Consider the following 17849-nt stretch of genomic DNA (forward strand, 5'->3'; position numbering starts at 1 on the left):
ACCTGGGTGTAATGAGCAAATAATGATTGTACTTCACTTAAAACACTCTTATAGTAATCAATATCATTACTTGCAGGCATACAAATACAAAATATATACAGAGGAATTCTATCTACACATTTCAATTCTATTCCAACAATGCGATGATTTTCATTGAAAGGTAATTGACTTATACAGCAAGATAAAGATTTCTTAAACATAATTGCCGTGCCAGCTTTGCCGCATTTTAAAGAACCAAAATTATCAACGTTCTCGTTAAATTTAACAATACTCGAGTAATCAGAGTAAATACTATCAAAGAATAATGTTGATCTAGGCAAGAGTTTGTGTTCCGTAATCAAAGCGACATCTATATCATACTGATCTAACATATTAGCTAAGGGATATGAAGATGACATAATACCCCTACAATTCCAGCAATAAAAGTTTAGAGCCATATATAAAATGTTGATGATGAACCATAATTTTACACACATTACAAACATGATTTAATATGCAGTAAAGAGGTATATATAACGCTTCAGAGTGTGTAACAGTCCTAATATCGCGAGGGATCCCACTCGTCCTCCTCCTCTTCCGGTTCCCTTGTATTCCAGTACGAGTCTTCATTATCGTTATAACTGCCGTCCTGGTAACGAGCACAGTTGTCATACTCAGTATGTTGTATTCTGTGGTCACGGTAAGTCTCTTCGTTTCCCCTGTGTGTGTCACGAGCCGCGCTGAAGTAACTATGGCTGCCCTTATTGTAGATACCGTGAGCGTCCTCGTTACGGCCGCGAGTTGCATTGTAGTTCCTATGCCTGTCCTTATCGTAGTTATCGTAGGTGCCCTAGTTACGATTACGAGCTGTCCTGAAGTTACGATGGGTGCCCTTATCGTAGCTATTGTAGGTACCCTGGTTACGATCGCTGTAATTGTAACGTTCATGCTGGGGCGCGCGTCGTTTGGATTTACGCTCCTTGAGGTGGTCCTCTTTGGGCATCCACTTCCGGTACGTGATGCCTTCAGGCCAGAAGTGTTCATCGTCAATGATCTCTTCTAAGTCCTCTGGGATGTTTACTTTAGCTGATGACCCTTCGCGGCCATAGAAAACGCGTATATACGATACGTACACTTTGTTGTCCTTGAAATATTTGTAAATATCACTCTCGGTGGCTTCTGCATCAATATTTCCAATATAGTAAGAAATAGTTTTCTTGCGCTTGGCAGAGATGAATCCAGTCGAGTCTGTTTTGTCTTTATTCGCATCAACACGATCGTTTTGTGCCGGTGGTTCGGTTTTTGACCTTTCCTTAATGTTCGTAGCTGAAACGGCGGGAGCCTGTATGCCGCCATGGTCGCTGATATGTTTTGCTGCTTCCGTTGATGACCTCGGTGCCGACTCTTGCTTCTTGGTGTTTGGCACAACAGAGGCTTGTGTAATGGTCGCGGTGACGTGTTCTGATGTACAGGTCTTGCTTTCACCTCTAGGGATCATATCCGTCGGCTGAGGTGGGCGGTTGCTCGCAGGAGGTGTACATCCTACCTTCACGGCCGCCAAGTACGCCGCTGCTTGTACAGGCGGGGTAGAGCTAGACTCGACAAAGCGCTTGTTAACTGTGGCGATCGCTGAGCCCAGTCCTTCGACATCCTTCTGTAGTTTACTCAGGTGAGAATCGGCGGTTGTTTCTGGCAATCTAGATAGAACACTTCTCATGGTGGCGTTCAATATCCTGTAGTTACTGACAACGTTAGTAATTTCAGTTTGAATAGACTGAAGTAACACAGTGTCCTTAGCCTGCTGTTTGGATATTTTTACCACTTCCATTGTTAAGTTCGTAATCATGGCTAAAGCGTCTGGAATTGCGATTACATCTTTAGGTTCATCGTTGTCTATAACAATAGTTTCATTTACAGCTGCATTTGTAAATATGCTATTGATATCCTTGGTATTCTCTCCGGAGATAAATGCGCTGAGCACATAACAGTATATGGCGCATTTCCGCTCGCGTGTCGTCTGCGCTGTCGTCTTTCGGTTTACAAGACGAGTACCAGGGCAACCATGCAGGGTTCGAGCTCTTTCCGCAAGCCTGTTACGGTAGCCGTCAATACGTCGGTAGTCAGAGTTGCAAACATTAAGCACTTGCTTAACATAGTCATCCTTGGTTAGCCCAGATAGCTTACAGTCCATATCCTGGAAGAAACGCTGCGGTAGGAATGACTGGGAGCACTCGTCGTCTCCTGTGATACCAGCGTCGCTACCACAGAACGAACCGTTAAGCGCATTATCGTCTTTTTCTTTCTTAATCTTCAGCAAGGAGGCATTAATGAGCCTCTTTGGGTCAGTTTCATCAGAGTCCACGAATAGCGACATTATTATGGGAGTTATGTCGCTCGATATAATCCGTAATTGTTGCAATTAACGGTCAGTTCCGTTAATGTACCGGTACTCTAGCCACTCATGCATGACGCAATTTTGGCCGTACCTGGGTGAGCACTTATCACTGTTCTGCTGTACACATGATGATTTCAAATATTGAAGACAAAGGAAAATGAGAAAATGATTATTTTTCAGTCATTTGTAACGTTTTTTTCATTTGAAATTTTGGCTGTAACGTTGTAACTCACATGCTATACAAATATCCGAAAATAATAAATCCTTTTGCACGTTAAAGACACTTAAATCACTAAAATGTTAGAGCGACACTAATGCGCGTTTGTTTATACCGGAAGCGGAAATAAGAATTTTATCATTATATTTTACTTTGGCCCATCTAAGCTTCTCAGTTGGGAGACGATTATTATACATTCTAGAAAGTTTTGTACACAATAATGTTCATTTTTATGTAATTTGTTGAAATAGCTACATATAATGAAATCAGAAAACACTGTTATGCCATATTTATGAGTACTGATTCCAGATGTTTCTATTCTCTCGAAATAATCTCTGGAACTATCAGCAGTTATGGTGTATCCATTCGTAGCTTACGCCAAATTAATCTAAATTTACGCAGACGTTATACATTTAAGCATTATGAATATAGTCAAAGTACATGAATTTTATGGATTTTCTCTTTTTATTTCAAAACAAAACATAAAAAATAAAAATAAGAGCCATAATGTCCCGTAATCGGGGCCGAAAAGTCTACAGGAAGGGGCCGAAAAGGTAACCGTTTCAACTAGGGGCCGATTTGGTAAGGGGTGATTTGTCTGGTAGCCCTATGTAATTAGTTAGCCAAAAGGGGAAAACTATTGAAAATGATCGATTTAATATAGAGTATTTCATCGGGTAAGTTGATATTTTGGCGTGTTAACTCGTTGATTTGTTTAATGCTATCGGTAGAACTAGATTAAATAATCTCTGGTTGGGATAGCTCAGGCGTTGGCCGAAAAATGCTAAGTGTATGTATACCAATGAAAAAAGCATGTGTAAAAAATGTAGTTTGCTGTCGGAAAGTTTGAATACAATACGGCCTAAAGCAAGGGGAGATAATGTCACCAACCCATTTGCCCTTTTCGCGGATAACCTTAAATTATGCAAATTTCAGAAGAATGACCTGCTGGTGCGGAATGACGAACGACGATATCAATATTAGCTAGGAACAATAACAAGTTTAATCCTAATACAAGCTATAAGGCAAAAAACCTTAGTTTCCACCTGAGACAAATAACAAAATTTAATTCTACTACAAGTTTCCACTCATTAAAAGAGGGTAGGTAGGCTTAACTTCTTTCTTTTTGAGAATCGGGATTCGGTACCAAACCTACGATTGGGTAAAAAATTGTATCGACTTATACTGTTATTTGTTGATGACATGGTTGTTATTTGAATAAAGGGCCGAATTCAGAACAATCACTCTCACTCACACTCAATGAGTTAATCCTCTGTTATCACATAACGGTCGAGATATTTTCGAGTAAAAGGTATATCCGTATTCACAGGCGTGAGTGAGACACAAGTGTTTTGCGTGAGTGGGACATTTGTGAGTGCTCGGCTAGGCCACTGAAAAAAGTACACGACAAGTAGAAAAGATGAAATATATCAAATATTTGGAACAAATAAGGGACATCCTCGCTCCCAGGACATATTTAAGAGACCGGGATAATCCATTGAAGAACGTTTGCTTCAAAAACGTTGCCTTCTATAAATCAAATTTTCAAAAGGATGCGCCAATATTATATTCATTACTTACTATTCACTATTTAGGACATTAACTGCGAATCGTTATTGGAATTAAAACAGTTAAAACTGTATAAATAAAGAAAGAAACAGTGAAAAAAAATTGCGTTTGTGGTCTTTCATATAGTTAAGACATAAAATCTAATGTGGCTAAAATAAAAACACCGCCACAATATTCTAGCTTGTACTAACAATGTAAAATCTCTGATATGTATGGTTTCTCGTATACAAGGATCAATTAAAACCCTGTTAGTTTAAAACAAATGTATACATATTGGTTTTTAAAATTTAGTGAGGTATTTAAACAGTCGTGATAGGAAAAGTTAGCAATAATAATACCTTATGTACGTTTATGATAAATAATGTGAATAAGGTCATAATGCAATGTATCATATTAGCCTCCCAATTTTAAAACTATGGATGTGAAATATGGGCTGGACTATGACACCTGACATTTTATCCCGTCCAAGATGTCCCTTGTGTACGTGCCACTGTCATTTTGTGGCTTATGTTGTTTCTACAGTAGCAAATCTGTATATTGTCAAGTGTCATGGTACCAAATTTACCACTGGAAAATGGCACATTAATGTTTATCATTATCAAAATGTAATGAAAAATACCAAGTAAATGTGAATACAAACTATATTAAAGTGTTATAATCCAGGCCGATACTATTGATAGAAGCGTTAAATTAAACGTGAACAAAGTTGTATTCAACGTTAGAGCCAGTATGTTTTACATACTTCCGTAAAAGTAAAACATGAGTCGAATTTTGTCTGTTGTTATAAAAATGCAATGGCCTTTTCTCTAATTTATGGCCATTTTTGTAACAGTTCAGGCAGGATAAACAGGCTTATCGGCACCATTTGACAACAATAACTATCTTTATTACCTAAACGCAGGGTTCATTTTATTTCTACTAAAAACATCAATGGCCATCTTTCCTTTTAAAAGGCTTATCAGCACCACTTGATAAATATATGGGTATTTTTCTTTTCTGCTTAAAAGGAAGAATACGATATGCTTCGAAATACTTCATCTTTACAGATATATATCTGGTCATCATTTCTGCCGTATGTTTTCTTAATTGCAGCTAATATAGGATTGTATTGAATCCCAAAAGGCATAAACATGAAATTTTTACACATCATTTCTATTGTATATATTTTTTCACAATTATAAAATCTATTTTGTTTTTGTTTTTATTCCTTGAAGTGTTATCATTGCAGTAATAATCTCTATGCTAAGATGTACCTTGATTATAATCGCTGCCCTTTAATCGTGGTGTGAAGCATGCAAACCGTAAAAAATAGCGGCACCATCAAATGAATGCGTGTATCAGTTTGTCTTTAAATGAAAGTAATTAACATCCATTTACCTTATCATTATTAACACGTGGCAAACTTAAAAATTTTTTTTCGTATATGCCCTCTTGCCGCCTTTACCCTTTTTGTCCTTATTTTTTTCCACTTTCATTTTTATAATTGCTTCATCCCGCTTTAAACAAAAACAGTCAAAATATAAAAAAATACAATGTAAGCAACGAAACCAAATGCAACAACATGAAAATATTGCGGCTAGTTATACATTTCATTGTGTTTTATTTTATACACGTAATTCTCATCTTTTAAGGAAATGCTTGAGGAAGTACCCATACCCACTCACATGATTTCACGGCAGTTTAAATAATTTCACGAAAGGTGACAATATATGATGGCAATGCTTTATCCCCGATTTCATATACCCTTATCCTTAACGATCTTCAGCCATTTTAGAAGGTGATCCTGAAAGAGGACTTAGTAACAAAACAGAACGAAATCTTTTTCAAATTATTTAATAGTGAGAAAAGGATAGAGTAGATGATACAGCAAGAATTATGTACACGAAAGAAAGGAAAAAGCGAAACTATTTACAACAATATGTCAAATAACAATAATAGATAACAAAACTATAACAACCAATAACAGGAACGTTTAAAACATAGCACTTAGATTAGCATATGCCAAATATCAATATGCCACACGATAGCACAATATTATAAATATCACCAAGTCACAATGCACACTATATGCAACCAAATCGACTCAGTCAAACATTTCAAAGTCAGATGCCGCTAGTCTAAACATTTTCCGGACGTACATGACCTACTGCTCACTGACAATGACCGTCATCGGATTGCTGGGAGCCGCCACTGCCAAAACCACTGGAGGAGGTCGACGACGACGAGGAGGAGGAAGCATGCTTCAGAATGCGGGCGCCCATTCGCGGCACGTGACGGGTGGAACCAGACGTGGTATGGCTGACGCTGAGTAAGGAGGTGGCGACAGACAGAAAGGAGCTGCTTACCATCTCAACGGACTGGACGGTGGACACGACCGACTGCAGACCTACAGAGAGAAGGAGTTATTATTATTGAATGTTTAAACATTAATTTTATCAAAACGCTTCTGAATAATTTATATTCAATATCATAATTTGATAATACAGTTTTGAATCGAGAAAAGTAACACACCATCATCCCAAAGATTTGTACTTTTTGCAAGTATCTATAGTCAGAGACACAACTAGTATTGGGGTGAGACTTGCAGAAACAGTTTTTTTAGTTACGATAAATGGTCTTACCGTTGACAATATCACAGTAGATGCCATGATCGGGGGATGTTGTTGACAGGGAGTCACGGATGGCGGTCACATGGCGGCAGACGTCCGCCAGGTGTTCTAGGGGTCGGTTGATAAACTCGCACAATGACAGGGGATGATTGTGGGCCTCATGGTGCCACAGGAAGCGCAGGAAATCGGGATCCTTCTCGAGGGTGGCCATGGAGCTCGCGGCGCGAGGCAGCCCGGCGGTGTACAATGTATAGGCCTGCAGGATCAGGGGGAGCTGGAAGATGATTGAAAACCTGATAAGAATGTCACGTACTTTTATATGTAAGTTGAATATTGAACTTCATCTTATATATTTGCACTGTTATACATACTGTCTGTCACTACATACTTAATTAAGTCACGTACCTTAGACCTGTAGATGATACCGACGATGGTGGTGATGTCAGCGGGGTCGGCGGTCTGGGAATCGTCGGGGTCGGCGGCGTCATCCATGTCGGGCAGGTTTGACAACATCTGGTGCACCTGGTACTCCGATATGCTCACCAACTGCAAATACACAACAGGTCATGCAAAGGTTAGAAAATGCGATTAAAACGCCGTTTGAACATATACTACCATGTACTGAATAAATGGCAACTCTATACTAACAGTTTTAATATATAATTCATCAATGTTAGTGATGAATGCAAAGGATGCTTCTATAGAAAAAAGTGTACGGCGACTTACCTTCTCTACATTTTGAAAAAGTGCGGAGTGCTGCTCAGGCGCAAGTAGACCGTGGCGCAACGGACGGGAATAGCTCTGCATCCCCCGGGACATTGCCTCCACGAACCGCTCTTCTGCCACCAGTAGCCCGTGTAGCGCCGCCTGCCGCCGCGTCTCCCCGTTCTATAATACAACATCCGGTTAGAAAAGGTGATAAATATGCCCGACAGTAAAAAAATTGTGAGTCCGCTTTATATCACTTTCGTCAACCATAAATTTTTACGATTAAATGTCGGGTGTATATTAAAATGAATTAAAACGATTTTGTGAGTGAGGGAGAGTAAAAAAAAACGGTCAGAAGGGAGGTGTAGGCTGACAGAAAATAGTTGATGCTTACACTTCCGGGTCCCTCGAGTGCATTGTGGTCTTCACAGAGCGTCCACTCCTCCAGGGAGGCGTTGTCAGAAACGGGCGCCTCGTGGATCGTGGAGACGTTCGCATAGAAGGGTGTGCGGGCGGTCGGGATCTGAGCGGGCCGCTGTACCTCCAACACCAGGGTCTGGCCGCTGCGCCTGCGTAAGAAAGTATGCGTTGTTATATACAAAGGTAAAATGAATGTATCTATTAGTAAAAACTTTTCCTATAATATTCTAAATATATGTGGAGTGTTCGGATAAAAACCATGACACTGTTTCCCAAAGTTTCCTTTGTGGGAATTTAACCACTGAGAGTGACAGAAATAACAGAGCTTATTACATATTGCACCCTATATTTCTACTTACTTGATACATCTAGCAACGCTGGTTGATGTGGAGCGGGAGACGTTCTGACCATTTACGCGGACGATCAGGTCACCAGGATGCAAGCCCGCCTCCTCCGCCCGGGAAGTGCTGTCTACGCGACTCACGCGTACCGGACACGCGTCCACAACGGAGAAACCGAACCCGCCGTAAGGAGACCTCTGGACGGAGATCTGGAGACGTTCAGAGCCGCTCACTAGCTTGTTAACTTTCGGTATCTCGTGCACGCTGGTGCATAAGAGGGCAGATCGGGGAATGTGGCTTTGCATCACGGGGACCAACGGTCGATCTGTGGGGGTAAACTTCAGGTGCTTCTTGCAGCCGACGTCCTCGGTGAGGAGGTGGTACCAACCGGAAACGGGTCGCTCACCACTCTGCAGATGCCTCAGTCCGAACGACATACATCCGAAGGTCTCAGTCGGCCTAAAACAAAAATGGTAATATGATATTTTACTGTAAGAATGCATTGAATAAATGATATGCATAGTGTACTTGAGTAAACCGTGATTTGAAATTTTGATAATTAAAGACAAAATAATTAATAATGGAACTAGCAAATTCACCCCACCGCAGATAACTGCATAACAACAAAATTGTCATGAATATAATTCATAAATCATGTTTGAATCTTATACCCTGAATGCGACTTGCGTCCCCAGACGGCGATGAGCAGCCGGCGTCCCTCGTCCTCCTCGCTCACCTCGCTGAAACAGAATACGGTCAAGGTCAATATCTCGGAAATAAAGGGTCAGGTTATCACCCATATAATACTGGGAGAGCAAAACGTATAGCTAAGGCTTTAAGTGAATGGCTCAAATTTCAGAGCCAAAATATGTGAAATGTATATGAGACAGCAAAGAGGTTCCGGTTAAGATCGAAGAGCGACCTGGGGATTTTTTTTTTGCGTTTTCCGGGGGTCCTTAGTCTGTTTATATACATGAGATGAGTATGATTATTATATACTGCTCGTAAGTAATACATTGTTTAAACTTGATTGCATATCATTATTAGGGTATCAGCCATGTCCGATTACTCACAAGGAGAACTTCTCATCGTATATGGGACAGCTAGTGTTGGGGACGTGCTCGGTGCGACAGCGCGTCGGCGTCTCGTGCGGCCGGTCAGGGATCAGGGAGATCATGACGAACGTATCTGGCTGCCGGTGACGACCGGATGTCAGGTGACGCCCCTGCACAACGTGGACAGTGACCAGGCCATGGTTCACGTATGCGGTGACCCTCAGCTGACCTGGAAGGGAGAACAATCGCGAGTGAATATCATGCCGTACGTACAGTCAAGCCCATATTGAATAAAACTATATTATATATTTCAAGTCTTCGCTTCCTTTCCAAAAACTGCCACTGTTAAATCACAACTGCAATGCCTCTACTCTTTTCAAAAACCGAGTGAATTTCAGAATACGCCTTCAAACGCGGGAAGAAAGTAAATTAAAAACACGTGGCCGACTTTATGATAAAAGACGTTATTCATTATCAAAACAATCCCATTTTAAATTATAAATTACAATCAAGAAAACAGTCAATCACATCACGTCAACAATTTAAACAAATTCGTATTTTTTTACTCTGCTGGCACCAACAATTATTCTATTATTATTTTATCGATATTCTTTTCTATAAGATGACAGAAAAATTGTATTTTTGTCGGAATTATGGTGGCATGGAGGTGTTTTTATCTTGTTAAAACGACTAAATATTTAAAAACCTATATGTTTCACTAGTGTGTTATTTGTTGTAAATACGATCATTAAGTCATTTATTGGAATCAGAAACATTGTTATGCCATATATGTGAGTACTGATTCAAGATGAATCCATTTTCTCTAACAAAAGATCTCTAGAACCATCATCAGTTTGGTTTATCCATACTGAGCCTACGCCAAATAAAATGCCTAAACACACTTAACAGACGTTAGCCAACTATACATTTTAGCATTGTGAACGTAGTCAAAGTACACGAATTAAACAATGATGAAAGTTCATCGTGTTTTAACCTCATGTTATACCAGAAGTCAATCCTCCTTGGTGTTTAGCAATAACTTTTGTGTTGTCTGTATATAATGGTAATGGTAATATGATATTTATATGGCACCCTCTGTATGTTACTAGACATGTACGAATTGTAAAATATTTTTTCTTAAACTGTATCAATTTAAAAGAGAAAATTGCATTTTATACAATACATTGCAAAGCCTTCGATACGTTGCCGAAAATAGCGCTAATTATGGCTCAATTAAAACCCTGTTAATCTAAAAAAAATGTATCCGTATTGAATTTGTTTTAAATTGAATGTTTGAGGTATTTAAAAAGTCGTGATATGAAAAAGTTAGCAATAGTAATACCTTATGTACGTTTATGCTAAATAATGTGAATAAGACAGACAGACATTTTTATTAACACTTGTACAATGTACATCATCTACATACACATAAATATATTTTCATATAACATGTCAACGTGTATATACAACATGTAATGATAAATACGTTTTGTATTATATAACAAACATACTATAAAAGCAACATACTATGTGTAACAAATAATTTGAGGCTGAACTTAATATTTATCTTTCAACATTCAACAAATTATTTCGAATAACAAGAGCTTCCTTAATATACAAAGCTAGTTTAATTAATTCATTTCTATCATTTGATTTCAATAATCGTCGAAATTTGTATACAGAAGGGTGCATGTAGCACAACGTTTTAGATATTTCTTTCTAACATCGGAAAAACATGGGCATATGCATATAAAGTGAAATTCATCTTCAATATCATTAGTATTGCAATTTAAACAATACAGATAACCTTAGTCTGGGGAAAATCGTACAAGCGTAAATTTGTTGGTAAGATATCGATGTATTTTTCGTATTCTAATGACGATTTAATCTGTTTATATATAGTTAAGACTGTACTTTTGTTTTCCGAACAATTTTGCTGAAAAATATCTAACAGTCTACGTTTAAATTCATACAAAAAAACGTTACAATCTATATTGGCAACATTGTCAAATATATAGGCAAAACCATGAGCGTCTAACAAATTCTTAACATTTGATACCCAATTTCTGTTACCATTACAATCTGACAATGCTCATATACAGTTCTTAAAATAATATTATCAGTTTTAAATACTTAATATTTCATTATTCTCATAGATCTATGTATATAAAGCGGATATCTTCCTAGATCACCATAGATACAGGCATTGCATTTATTTGGCCTAACCTTTAGCAGTCTTTTGCAAAATTTTAGATGTATTCTCTCTATTTCTTTTCATTTAGAATTTCCCCAAATTTCAAAAGCATAATTTAAAACAGACAAAACAACGTCAAACAATTGGCAAAACGTTTTTGGACTAATGTCATAATCTTTACATTTGCATAATAGAACATTCATAGCCTTAAGGGAATGTTTTCTGATTAAGGGCAAATTGACCCGTGAAGTTGAAAACAGTTCCAAGATAACGTTTCCATTATAGGTCCCACGCTCAGTGGTTAATAATTCACCTCGTTTACGAAAAACCATAATTTTAGTTTTAGTGGTATTCACTTTAAGTCCCCATGTATTACAATACACGAATAATGTGTCTAAATGATCTTGTAATTCTTTACCTACAATGGCCATGTCATCTGCGAATAACAGTGACATCAATACTATATCATCAAATTATAAACCGGATTCAGCATTTTTGTAAATACAATTCAAAGTCTTCAACAAAGACAGAAAATAAAAGGGGGGACATCAAAGCATAATAAAAATATTTCGAATAATTAGAACATGATTTGACACAGAATTTAACTTGTTGGTATATATCGCGTATAATTCTAAGCTTGCCTTGGATTCCACATTAATACATTTTAAGTCATAATGCATTTCTATATATGGAATCAAAACAATTCATCATATCGACAAATATAACATACAATCTTGTTGTTAAGTACGTTTTGAAAAGATATGCGACACTTCGAACAATTTCAGGTTATAATGCAATGTATGATATTAGCCTACCAAATTTCTTTTTTTGTCTGTTATTTAGATTTACATGTTGCTTTTCTTATTATTGTGACCAAATTATCATAATTTATATTCCGATCAATGTCATGTTGTTAAGAATAAATTATAAATGATTATGTCTGAAATTAATTTTATGGAATGTACACAGTTTGAGTACTGTTTAAAAGTAATTCGTTCAGGAACATGTCATTCAGAATCAACAAAAAATCAAAAGCAGTAGAAGCTAAACAACTTACCTTTCATGAATACGCCTTTCTTCCTCGTGTTCGACACTGTTGCCATGGTAATTAGTTAATAAGTCAACAACTAACACAAAACAATAAGAAAGTTTATCATTAAGTATGTCCACAAGAATGTTATTGGCTATATGTAAATTGTTATAGAAGCTATCACTGTACGAGCACTATCAAAGACTAGGTATACTTAATTTTGGAAATTTGCTGGCATATATAGGTGCTAAATTTCAATATTTTTTTTTATTAAAAGGCAATTAAAGTAGAGCAATATTTCTGATTGGTTGATGAATTTCACGGGTTTTTAATTGAAAATTAATTAACCAGTCTTTTATTGCTCTGCATCATGATTAGCAGATAATGGACAAGTTGCGATTTTGATTGGATAAAAGTCAGCACCATGTTTATTTACTCAATGAATCATGAATATTGATGAGATAAGCTTCTGTGGGAACTATGGATGTGAAATATGGGCTGGACGATGACACCTGACATTTTATGCCGTCCAAGATGTCCCTTGTGTACTTGCCACTGTCATTTTGTGGTTTATGGTGTTTCTACAGTAGCAAATCTGAGTATTGTCAAGTGTCATGGTACCAAATTTACCACTGGAAAATGGCACATAAATGTTTATCATTATCAAAATGTAATGAAAAAATACCAAGTAAATGTCCATACAAACAGTGTTATAATCCAGATCGATACTTTTTATAAAAGCTTTAGGTTTAACGTGAACAAAGTTTTTTTCAATATTAGAGCCAGTTTATTTTGCATACTTTTGTAATGCTTCGGAAATAGATCAAAAACATACGGCTTACTAAAAGTAAATTATGGGTAGAGATGTGTCAGGTGTTATCAAAGTGCAGTGGCCTTTTCTCTTATTTATGGGCGTTTTTATATATTTGAATGTAATCGGCTTAAGGTACTTAAAAGGTTATATCACATGAAAAAACAGGCTTATCAGCACCATTTGACAACAATAATTATCTTTATTACCTAAACGCAGGGTTCTTTTTATTTTTACTAAAAACATTAATGACCATCTTTCCTTTTAAAAGGCTTATCAGCACCACTTGATAAATATATGGGTATGTTTCTGTTCTGCTTAAAAAGGAGAATACGATATGCTGTTTATCAAATACTTCATCTTTACAGATATATATCTGGTCATCATTTCTGCCGTATGTGTTTTCTTTATTGAAGCAAATATATGATTGTATTGAATCCCAAAAGGACACAAATCATAAACATGAAAATGTCATGTGTGCCTTTTTATCATTTTTATTGTATAAGTTTTCTTATTTTTTTAACAATTATCTTTTTATAGATATTTCTGGATTTCTTTTAGTGTTAGCATTGCAGCAATACTCTCTATTACTTTGATTTTAACCGCTGCCCTTTAATCTTGGTGTGAAGCATGCAAACCGTAAGAAATAGCGACACCTTCAAATGAACGCGTGTATCAGTTTGTCTTAAAATGGATGTAATTAGCATCCATTTACCGCAATATCATTAGCACGTGGCATACTTAAATTGCAAACAAAAAACTTATTTGATGTATACCATTTTGCCGCTTTTACCCTTTTTTCGAACCTTTCCACTTTAATTTTATAATTGTTTTATCCCGCTTTAAACAGAAAAAAAAACAGTCAAAATGTACAAATGCAATGTTCACGTAAAGCAACGAAACCAAAAGCAACAACATGAAAATATTACTGCTAGTTATACTATTCATTGTTTTCATTTTATACACGTAATTGACATCTTTAAAGGAAATGCTTAAAGAAGTACATAAAAGAACAAAAATTAATTGTTATGGTATGATCATACAACCTTTCTTGTTATATAAATTGTGCGATTAAAATTAGAAATAATTTAAACAATACCTTAAGTAAAATACGGTTTCTGTTTTATGTTTATTTATACATATGCTATAAAAAAAATATAGTAACATAATAATAAATGGTTTTCTGAACTTTTAATTACTACCCTCCACATTGTTTTCTTTGTATTATTTTATGTTTTGTTTGATTTGTTGAATGTATTATTTGCATGTGTATGTGTTTGTTTTTGTGTGTATGTACATTTCTGTGATTGTTTGTATGATGAGAGACTTTGAAGTCTAAATCAAAATAAACTAATGTTCTGTTCTATGATCGGCCAACTTCGCCTGTTGAAGGGCCAATACCCACTCGCATGGTACCGCATTTTAAATAATTCTACGAAAGGTGACATTGTATAGTGACAAAACGGCGTTAAATAGCAATGCTATATCCCCGATCTCATATGCCCTTTTTCTGGACGATCTGGAGCGATTATAGAAGGCGATTCTGAAAGCGGACCTACATTAAATATCTTACTGTTATAGAACAGAACAGTTTATTTCGACCTATGCAACAAAGCATCTCGTCAAACAAATATATACAATTAAACAAAATATTCATGCGTGTGATAATCGTTACAAGGTAGCCAATATCAATAACAGTTCAAGAATAGCTAAGGAAATATGTTCACGTATATTGTGAATAATAATAGATATAAGAAGCTGTTTATCTAGTTATTTAGATACATTATGGGAATGCAGATGATTAGTGGCCACAACAGTGATTGTACGGTTACGACTTAAAAACAATATCATTGATTAATAGGTTTCTTCTATTATTTGCCTGTACCAAAAATTTACAATAGTTGTTTTGTTATTAGTACTTACTAGCTGAGTAAATTTAAACATGCTTGGTTTTACATAAAAATACTTTTTAATAAACATTGAACGTAGGTCATCGAAACAATTACATCTTATAACAAAATGAAATTCATCCTCAATTTCCTGTGTATGGCATAATAAACATGATCTTTCATTTTTGGGCAGTCTGTTTTGTCCGTACCTGCCAGATTCAATGCGTGACCTGTGCGCTGATACACGTAATTGAGTGAGGAATTTTCTATTAGTTTTGTTATAAAATAAAAAAAAAATATTCAGCCATGCCAAACGTACTGTGCAGATGCAAGTATAGAATATTAAGTTTCGCACTGTTGGCAATATCAGCACGACACTTTCGTAGAAAACTATCGATGAAACGTTGTTTAAAGACTTGAGCAAAGAGTTTGACATTATAATTCCCCTGATTAACCCAGACGTCTAAAAACCCATTCTCCTCAAGTAAACATTTAACGTTAGATGCCATAGTTGTGAGGCCTTCATCGCTTAAATCAACTGATTTACGGTATAACAAATTTAATAAAATATTATTAGACTGTTGTACTTTGAACCAATATTTAATAATTAGCACGTATATGTTAATATATATTGGTGTTATTTGTCGACGATATGGTAGTTGGGAAATTTGTTGATGTCTTACACACCAATTTAAATTTGTAGCATGCTAACTGTTAAACTAGGGACGCTGTTGTTGGGTTCACATTGGATTATGGGTCTGAGATATGAGGATTTTCAAAAACGAAAGAGATCAAGCGTATTCTCCTTACACTTTATAAATATATTCTTGGAGATCATACACCATGGGCGTTCGCGGTGAAATATGCAGAAACCCTCTATACGTCAATATATATATGCTTTGATTTTAAAGGTAGGTGTAAAACTATTTACACCAGCATCATTATCACAAAAAGATATTGTTAAGTAGCATGAAAGGAAGTCTTGATAATCTAAACAACTGGGCTAATAAGGTGAAATCTCTGTTTGATATGAGTGTTCATATGTGTGGTTAAATCCAAACTCAGTTAAATTGAAAACTTCCATGTTCATAATATTGACATCACATAAACTTCATATAGAAACAGGACGATATGTACTAAATATAACAGAACAGAACGGAACCAAACAGAACGTTTATTTAATTAAATAAACATCTTATCGTATTAAACGCAAACAGAAAATCAGCATGCATGGATATCATATGTTATGCATATGGAAAGTTTTATAGATTAATACATTTTATGTATGTTATACACAATATACAAAAAATCCACACCATACAAATGTTCCAGCGATGTATCTGAGAATGCCTTTATCATTGCCATTACGTCATATATTTGAGTCTCTTAGGTTGAAACAATGCTATAAATTTTAGTATACTTGGATAGCTTGTATAATAATTCGGCATATAAGACCGTCGTTGTCATTGGACAAAAGAAATAAAATGGAACTCATCTTCTATATCATTCAAATTACAGCGCGTACATTTCTTATATTGTGTTTTCTATGTAGCTTTCCTATTTCCTCAGACTGAATATAGCCACATCCTCATGAGCTGCAGTTTAAAATAGACAAAATCAAATGCGTCCAATACATTACAAATGATATATCTTGGGGCCTGGTTGCACTTTATTAAAGCCTTTATTGAATTCTCAAAGTGCAATGCATTGCCAACCAGCGTATAAAATGCCTGCATGAAGGACCCTTCACTGGAAAACAACAACACCGCGAACGCCCGTGGTGTATGATCAAGAATGAATTCACAATTACAACAGGTTGGTCATTGGACGGCTACTGATCATTTCTTCCTGAACGACCACCTTTCCTCAACACCACTATTTTAGTATTTTATACATTGACCGTAAGATTCCAATTAAAACAACAGGAATACTAGTAACAAATTATATGTTGAGTCTTGCAAGCCATCCCCCGTCTCTGATAACATAGCTGCATCGTATGCAAACAGCAACACATAGACAGAAATCTTAACAATTGTTAGCCCTGTATTTAAACCTTGTTTTAAATAAAGCTCAATATCACTTACAGTGAGAGAAAAACAAATCGGAGAAGTTATCCCCCATCCCTGAAACAAGCCGATATTACTGTCAACGAAATCTGTCAATGAACCTAAAAGTTTAGTACAAATCTTTTCTTCACTATACATTGACCTCAGCACGGATACTAACATTCCATCTATACCAAGTTTGATGAGTTTATATCAGAGGCGCCTCTATCTATGCAGTCAAACGGTACACATAAGAGCAAGGACACTGTCTAAAAATATTTTTGAGTAAATATACACTGTCTGAACGATTTCAGCGTGATGATTTCATGTTCTAAAATATGTAATATTAAAATACCCTTATTTTGCTACAATCTTTTGAAAATATTGCAGAGAATGCAACCTTCAAAATATTGGTAATGCACAGCTTGTACAGATGATTCATGCATGATCCTATTCAAGTATTCCTTTCTAACGTTTCAGAGTATACAATGGTAATTAGAAACTATAAAATTATGCACCCATTGGTAACAGGTCACTTTGCTGTGCTTTATTTTGATCGTAGACGCCATCATGTAACTCCACTGGTT

The 17849-nt window shown here is 36.3% G+C and overlaps 1 protein-coding gene across 1 annotated transcript; it reads right to left on the reverse strand.

The window, feature by feature from the left end:
* Positions 1-6310: 6310 nt before the first annotated feature.
* On the reverse strand, positions 6311-12590 carry LOC128213835 (regulator of G-protein signaling 3-like). Its single transcript, XM_052919893.1, has 9 exons — positions 12545-12590; positions 9312-9522; positions 8910-8978; positions 8257-8697; positions 7872-8046; positions 7496-7657; positions 7175-7315; positions 6782-7043; positions 6311-6546 (listed from the first exon to the last, which is right to left on the reverse strand). Exons 1-9 carry the CDS (start codon positions 12588-12590, stop codon positions 6311-6313), a joined length of 1743 nt encoding a protein of 580 aa, XP_052775853.1.
* Between the last annotated feature and the right edge of the window lie 5259 nt (positions 12591-17849).

The sequence above is a fragment of the Mya arenaria genome, chromosome 13 (genome assembly GCF_026914265.1).
Source record: "Mya arenaria isolate MELC-2E11 chromosome 13, ASM2691426v1".
NCBI classification, from domain to species: Eukaryota; Metazoa; Mollusca; class Bivalvia; order Myida; family Myidae; genus Mya; species Mya arenaria.

What these genes read in the sequence shown, in the direction of transcription:
- LOC128213835 (XM_052919893.1), bottom strand. Translation starts at nt 12,590, where the DNA reads ATGGCAACAGTGTCGAACACGAGGAAGAAAGGCGTATTCATGAAAG. An exon ending in TTTTTCAAAATGTAGAGAAG is followed by an intron (nt 7,316 to 7,495) that starts GTAAGTCGCCGT and finishes GTGTATTTGCAG; the next exon opens with TTGGTGAGCATATCGGAGTA. An exon ending in CTACTGTGATATTGTCAACG is followed by an intron (nt 6,547 to 6,781) that starts GTAAGACCATTT and finishes TTCTCTCTGTAG; the next exon opens with GTCTGCAGTCGGTCGTGTCC.